The sequence below is a fragment of the Pseudochaenichthys georgianus genome, chromosome 1 (genome assembly GCF_902827115.2).
Source record: "Pseudochaenichthys georgianus chromosome 1, fPseGeo1.2, whole genome shotgun sequence".
NCBI classification, from domain to species: domain Eukaryota; kingdom Metazoa; phylum Chordata; class Actinopteri; order Perciformes; family Channichthyidae; genus Pseudochaenichthys; species Pseudochaenichthys georgianus.
This window is the reverse complement of record NC_047503.1, coordinates 6,007,849-6,015,731: the sequence shown is the minus strand read 5'-3', so window position 1 is coordinate 6,015,731 and position 7,883 is coordinate 6,007,849. Positions and strand designations below refer to the sequence as shown.

Here is a 7,883-nt window from a genome sequence, read left to right as displayed (position 1 = left end):
CAGTTTGTGGAGTGGAAGGTATCAACTACATATTAATGTTTTAAAGTTAATTAAGAACTGCGAGGCTGCACACACGACGCTCCGCTTCCGCAACGTTTTGAAACGCGCCTGGTGTGTTAGGTCGCAGGAGGAGGTCGCAGCGTGGCGCAGCCGCAACGTAACGCGGCGCAGACGCTCCGGGTGCGTTTAGGGGGTAACACTCTAACAACCACAACATTGCAAAGGCGAGTAAATGTAAATTAAAAACGATTCACAATTTCTTAATTTCTTCTTCTTTCTTGCAGTGAGGTGAAGCTGACCTTGCACTTGGTGCCAGTAAGGATGCTCCTCACGCAGGCTGAATGTTACTCCCTCCTTACTGACACAGAAGCCCTTGATTTGCAATGCTTCACTAATTGTCATTTCCCTGGCTCCGTAGGGACACTGTACCTCCAGCACAGCGGGAGACCCTTCCAGACCATCTGGAGATGCCCCCAACACTCCTGATTGGGAGAGCCACAAACCTGACTCATGGACCTGCATAGGGATGCAGTGGTGAATGCCCTGACGCCCTCACATTCATTCATAGTCCCCCACTGTACAGACAAAACACCATCCAGGGCCTGTTGTTGCCCTAGCACCCTGGCACTAAGGGCAGCAGTCACACGCTTTGACCTCAGGACAGCTCCAAAGTCGCTGGCAGTCAACCTTCCTTTCCTGAACAAATGCCAGTTTGGGTTGGTTCGCTGACCAGTGGTAGCCACCTGAATTGCCCTCTGTTGCTCCTCAGACAATGCCATGCTTGCCACAATTGCCTCAGGTCCCTGATGCCCAACAGATTTGAGAATTTCAGGAACAGTAAGTGTTTCCAAGCTGTAGTGTTCCTCTTCTGGCTCGGGGGAGAGAAGCCAAGACATTCCTGAGAACCTGCCCCCGAGTCTGTCCCTCAGCCAGTCACGATCTTCGGAGGTGGCTCTCTTGTCAGCGGGTTGAATGACTTATTGGTTGGAGGAAATAGCTCCTCCACTGAATGCGTACGTTTAGTTGCCTTTGGCTTCTTCCACCGACGGGGTGTCAGTGCAGCTGAAAGTGTGGATGGCAAAGATGGCTAATGCAGCCGCATGACTGCATTTCCATTCTCCACGTGGGCATTCACATTCTGTGGAGAGAATTCCCTCTTCTCCTGTAGATACCTGTGGTGGTGGGATTGTTTTATTATTTAAAATATATTTACATTTGTAATGCCTTCCCAATTATCCCTTTAATTGTTTATAGCCTACTGTATGTTTATTTCATGGATATTTATGTGTTTTCTGGTGTGTAAAATTTGTAATCTTGGGGCCTCTTCTCTTTAACGTCTACTGGCTCAGATAATGAAGAACAACAAAATAAGTTACCATAGCTATGCAGATGACACACACATTTACGTAACAATTTCACCAGGAGACTATGCTCCAATTCAAACACTGAGTAAGTGCAGTGAACAAATCAATGACTGGATGTGTCAGAACTTTCTCCAATTAAACAAAGATAAAACTGAGGTAATGGTTTTTGGAGCCAAGTCAGAACGTATAAAAGTTAGCGCTGAGCTTCAGTGTGCAATGTTCAAACCAACAGATAAAGCCATAAATCTAGGTGTAGTCATGGACTCTGACCTGAGCTTCAACAGTCACATTAAAACAGTTACTAAATCAGCCTACTATCACCTAAAGAATATATCTAGGATTAAAAGACTAATGTCACAGCAGGATTTGGAAAAACTTGTCCATGCCTTTATCTTCAGTAGACTCGACTACTGCAATGGTGTCTTCACAGGTCTCACTAAAACATCTATTAGGAAGCTGCAGCTGATTCAGAACGCGCTGCTCGAGTCCTCACTAACACTAAGAAAGTGGATCACATCACTCCTGTTCTGAAGTCTTTACACTGGCTTCCTGTGTGTCAAAGAATAGATTTCAAAATACTGCTGCTGGTTTATAAAGCACTGAATGGTTTAGGTCCAAAATACATTTCTGACCTCCTGCTAAACTATGAACCATCCAGATCTCTCAGGTCTTCAGGGACTGGTCAGCTTTCTGTCCCCAGAGTCAGAACTAAACATGGAGAAGCAGCGTTCAGTTATTATGCTCCAAGCATCTGGAACAGACTCCCAGAAACCTGCAGGTCCGCTGCAACTCTTACTACTTTTAAATCCAGGCTGAAGACTTTTCTTTTTGTCGCTGCTTTTAATTGAACTATTCATATCTTAAACTGCACTGTAACTTTTATCCATGTACTTTTTATTTTAATGTTTATTTTATTATCTTTTCTTTTTAATGACTGGTTTTAAATGCCATTTCTTAATGTCTTTCATTTTTTGTAAAGCACTTTGAATTGCCTTGTGTTGAAAAGTGCTATATAAATAAACTTGCCTTGCCTAATAAAGATTTCACGTGACACATAAAATGGATTTGTTGATGGGAATTAATGTGAATAAATTAACTCTAGGTTAACGGTACTCTTGCTATCACTACTCACCGACACTCTATAAACCTTGTCCCTCATGCTAGCCCTGACAACACCGGTAAGCACACCTTCATCTAGGCTGCCCGTGTCCTGACTTGTAGTGGTTCTCTCCTCTATCTCCAATCTTCTTGTCATCTTTGTAAAACGATATCAGACTGGTAATTGACACAGCCATGACTTCTAGTTAAATTCAGTGTGGATCAAATGAAAAGCTTTGTTAAAATATGCAAGCACGCGGAAGTCAAAGTCAGCTTTATTGTAAACAAATTCTACATGCGTTATACATCCAGAAATATCGTTTCCCACAGTGTGACATGTAGCCTATACATAAAACAAAAAGGGCCTAGATAAACGGGGTATACAGTTTAAAATGTTAATATATTTAAAGTGTTCAAAGTGCTGTTTCAGTGCAAGTCAGTTGAAACGATCTTAAGTTGGCGTGACGTTGAAGTCGTGCGACCCTGCTGCTGTACTGGCTTGTAGTTCGTTTATAGCATAACGTTAGCATTTCGCTTTTGGCGACTAGATTTATGATTCAAAAATTATAAAAGTAGGAGAGACATGTGGAGATTATCCGGCTGAACAAAACGTGATCCTTCTCTTAAATGTGTTTCAACCACAGACCTTATTTCGAGCTATTTTCCAAAATCCTATGGAGAAATTGCATTGCGTTTTTGACGAAGGAACCGGAAGAAGTTTACATCCGGGTTTTAGGACGCGTCACTGCGGTTCTCTATATGGCGGACCCTCCGCGTGAACGCGTAAACGGAGGGGTATGGTGTAGGGGGCGGTTTGGGAATGGGCCTTCCTGTCACTACCCGATCTGCAGCTCTGCCCGATCTGCAGTGCGCATGTGCGAGATGGTCCGCCATATTGGACAACTCCGGACGGCAACCCAAGTAGGACAACATTGACACAGTGGCTTTTGGCAAAGCTCAAAATAAAACGAGAGAGATGAGTTATTTTTATAACAACGTGACTTCACTATTATTTAACAACTCTTTTTATTGGGTTCTTTTATTTGGGGTTAAGTACATTGTCAGAATAAGTGAGCAATATATTTAACTTCTGTTAGACAGCTATCATACTGAATACATTATTTACTGTGAATGTGTGCAAACATGTATGGCATATAGCTGTCTAACAGAAGTTAAATTCATGGTTTGTCACACTTCCGTATCTGGTACCAACACCGGGGCTGAAGTCGAATAGTCCATTTAGCTTAGGAACCTTCCTAAAGGAGTGAAATGACCCGGAAGTCCCTCAGTGGCCGCCATGATAAGTGCCGTTCGAATTCTCTAGAATGATGAGAATGATAGGAAAGGAGGTTTCAAACTTCCTTTATAACCTCCTTTAGCTTAGGAACCACTGGACTTCCCTAACCGACAGGAGAAGCGAAAATGCTGCCCCACAATGCCTTGCAGCCGCAGCATTTGCCGTCACTCAACAGTCGGCCGTTCACGGAAACAACCGATTATGACCGAGAAATGATATCATGAAAGTTACGGTGCTTATTAAGCATTTTAAAACATAGGTGGTAAGTTGCCAAAGTGCTTTGTTTTGAACGTTCATCAGTATTATAATCAAAAAGAGAAATATGAACGTTAGTTTTCACTGAAATTATCAAATAAAGTCAACATTTCAGTCTTTACTGAGCTGTGTGGGGTTTGTTCAACTTTTAAAAGATGTTTGAATGGTGATATACACAGTGATAGATGTTAAGGACTAACGTGTATAATAAATACATCTGTATTGATTTTAAGATCTTTAGTTCATACAATCATACGTATTGGGATCATTTGTATTAATGTGGACCGGAGGGAGAGGGTGACGAGCATAAGTTTCACTTTCCTTTTTTATTTAAATTCCAACTTTGGTCATGAAGAATATGTTTCTCTGTTGTCCACGTTCATAAAGCAAAGCAGCAGCATCAGAGCACGGTGCAGAGTCTCTAGATGAGTCCGTCGTTCTTATTAAACATCCATGTTGTAGTCCGCTGTATAGAAAACTGTGGTTTCCATAGTTCCCCCACAGCAGCAGACGCACACAATGACGTCCGCTGGCGCATCATAAACACGTCGGATAGTGAAAGTGCATTCGGATTCTCTAAAGTACCGCAGTCTCTTCTCCTAAATCCTTTTGAATTCTCCTATCCACTATCCCTTAACCCCGTGACGTTTCACTTAGAGGTCAAGGAATAGACGATAGGGTTAGAACTTAGGAGCTGATTTTTAAACTATCCGACTGCAGCCCGGCTCTTCCCCAGAGTTTGCCGCTTGGTACGGTTACGGTATCAATGTCTCTCAGCCACCGTAGTGTCGTGTCAGGTGGGCGTGTCGTGTACTTGCTGCGCCGGTGCGTTTACAAGCCACGGCCAGCCGGAATTCCAACAGTAGAAGAAGAAGTACATTTTCCCCCGTGTTGTTAAAATGCTAGCTGCATGTTGTTGACGAGCATGAGACTAGCAATACCATGATTTAGTTTGTAAAGAAACACTTTAACTTATATCGCGTTTCATATATGAAGGAGTCGTTGTACGCTGTCCAGTAAGTTGGCTAATATCTCTGAACAGCTAGCTAGAAAAGCCTGTTGTCAACATTAGTTCCTATGCTAACGCTAGCTGTTGAGGTTCATATGCGAGTGTGTCACTGAGTGTGTCTGTGTTGTCAGACTGGAGGATGAAGGTAAAGATCCGACAGTGGAACGGTGTGGCCTCTTGGTTGTGGGTGGCTAATGATGAAAACTGCGGGATCTGCCGGATGCCCTTCAATGGCTGCTGCCCAGACTGTGAGTAACCGACTAACTGCGATGCTAACTGATGGGAAGTACTCCGATTATTTACTAACAAAAAAGTAACAATACTACAGTGTAAAAATACTAGTACAGTTCCTGCATTTCAGAAAATATCTGAAATGTTTGCTTAAAATTACTTTAACATTGAGTCAATCAAAATAGTAGGCGATTATTCTTCTGTGGATCTGTTACTGCTAATTCTACTAATAGCTTCAGCTCTAGTAATAATAAAGTACTGTGCAACTCCTGCAGTTAGCTTTTCCTTGATATGTCCTTGGATTTAAGGTGCACACTTGAGGCTTTGCATAGGTCTATTCTGTATTTTAAATACAAAATAAATCTTTGTCTTCGTATATTTACAGTCGGCTCGAAACGCACTGCAGAATATAAATGAGATTATCAATTAAATCCCTACTTCTTAATATGGTTATCAAACTGGTATGTCCATTAAATTGTAAAGACTCGCACTTCCTCACATTGTACGTGATAGGCTATAGGGCCTGAACCTGACTGACATTTGTATTCCACTGTTAAATAACCTGTTCAATACAAACATGCCACTTGTACAAATTAAATAACATTTCTGTGAACTGATATTTGTTTAGTGAGCTTATTAGAGGATGTTCCCTGAAAGATTGTAAAATGTCAATGAAGATGTCAGACTTAGTATACTTGTTAATAATTACATACACAATACATGGAATTTGTGTGTGTGTTCCAAGTGAATCTGCAGCCCCCTGGTGGCCAGTACATGAATTATGTGGCCCCCACCACCATCCAAGTTGCCCATCCCTGCTTTAGGTTATGAGTATGACAGCTAGCACTCTTTTCTCACTGTTGTAAATGAGATGTAATGTAAAACATGTTTTGCAGGTAAAGTGCCTGGGGATGACTGCCCGCTGGTCTGGGGTCAGTGCTCGCACTGTTTCCACATGCACTGCATCTTGAAATGGCTGAACTCGCAGCAGGTCCAGCAGCAGTGCCCCATGTGCCGGCAGGAGTGGAAGTTCAAAGAATGAACCCGAAGTGCCGGAGAGAGGGACTCCCTCACAGAGGAGGACATTTTTATATCAGCTGTAAATAACTACGTTTTTGTAGTCCTTCATCTAACGTTATGCAAAGGACACATGGAACCTATTGTGCTCTGTTGACAGATTAAGTATGTGATTAAATACAAATACAAACCCTACATGACATGCCCTGTACCTGATGCTGTGCATGCTACATGTGAGTGACATGACTTTCATTAGTGTGGTTTATTTACCCAGAAGCGTCTGGCATTGGTTTGGGAACATGCCGTACCTTGCATAAGCGTTTAACCTCCTTGAAAATTATTAGATTTATCTGGATTATAAATAATGCATTAGCCGCTTTCACACCAAGTACTTTGCCGTACTTAGTACCCCAGGGCACTAAGTACCAATCGCGTTCACACCGGAGTACTTTTCCCTGAGGGAAGATTACGCAAATGAGCCGCTGACGTCACTTCGTCTTCTTCTGCTTTGGGTTTACTGGCAGGCCGCAAACAATTTCACGGCGTATACGGCCACCCGAAGTCCCCGGCTGGAAGTCCCCGGAGTTGGGGACCTTCCGAGTAAATCGCCAGAACGCCGATGTCGGGGAAACGATCTTCAATACTCAGAAAAGAATCCCACCAGACTCCTTTGCCCCTCCAACAGAGGGATGTCCTTGTCCTTTTCGTCATTTCAAGCGATAAAAACTCTCGATCTTCTCTCGAATTATTAATATTTTTGGATGTCCTCGGCTCGAGTTCAGGGCGTCCCGAGCTGAATAAGGCTGAAGGCTAGACGCCCCCCTGGCGGAAACGCTGCTCCGGTGTGAACGCACCTCTAGAGGTTTATTTTTTTAAAAGACTGACCCTCAAAATGATTTTTCTTAAAATGTACTTTTCTTTTTGTAAGAAAAATAAATAACTAAAAGTACATGAAACTACAACTTATAAATCTATACTATGTCCAAAATATCATTAAAAAATAACATAGTATTTTATGTTGAAATATATTAAAATACATAGTATAGTATTTCAAAATTATATGAAAAAACAACATTGTAAAGTATTTTTAAAAATATATCAGAAAAACAACTAGTATGTCCAAAATGACAGTAAAAACCACAACCACCGTATGTCGATGATATAAAAAGATTGTATAGTTCGTCGAAAATATGAGAAAAATATACATAGCATACTGTGTCGAAATGATGAGGAACAATAGACAAAGTATAGTATGTCAAGATAATATCAGAATACAAGATATTAAAATATGTCAAAACTATCCCAAAAAACATAGTATTATACATCAAAAATATCTATCTAATCTGATATAACTGTGTTGTTTTTATTATATTTTTAACAGACAATACCATTTCGATTTTTGGGATATTTTGGACATACTGTATTTTGGACATTTCTTTTCCCTCATGTTTTCGACACAGTAAACTGTTGTTTTAAATATTTTCGACAAACACTACTATGTTTTTAATTCTACCATGTACTATTCTATGTTGTATTTTCCTTAAATGTGGACGTACTATCCCATCTTGTTTTTTTCTATACTTTCGACATACTATGTTTCTTTTCTTTTGGA

The 7,883-nt window shown here is 41.3% G+C and overlaps 1 protein-coding gene across 1 annotated transcript; it reads left to right on the top strand.

Moving 5' to 3' along the window:
- The first annotated feature begins 4,822 nt into the window (after positions 1-4,822).
- Positions 4,823-6,466, top strand: anapc11 (APC11 anaphase promoting complex subunit 11 homolog (yeast)). Its single transcript, XM_034078331.2, has 3 exons — positions 4,823-5,030; positions 5,155-5,271; positions 6,151-6,466. The coding sequence occupies exons 2-3, from the start codon at positions 5,163-5,165 to the stop codon at positions 6,294-6,296; spliced, it is 255 nt and encodes an 84-aa protein (XP_033934222.1). The 5' UTR covers positions 4,823-5,030; positions 5,155-5,162; the 3' UTR covers positions 6,297-6,466.
- The last annotated feature ends 1,417 nt before the right edge of the window (positions 6,467-7,883 follow it).

Excerpts from the sequence above, each read along its gene's own strand:
- anapc11 (XM_034078331.2), top strand. The coding sequence starts at position 5,163 with ATGAAGGTAAAGATCCGACAGTGGAACGGTGTGGCCTCTTGGTTGTGG. Across the intron at positions 5,272-6,150 it reads CAATGGCTGCTGCCCAGACT|GTAAAGTGCCTGGGGATGAC; the intron begins GTGAGTAACCGA and ends CATGTTTTGCAG.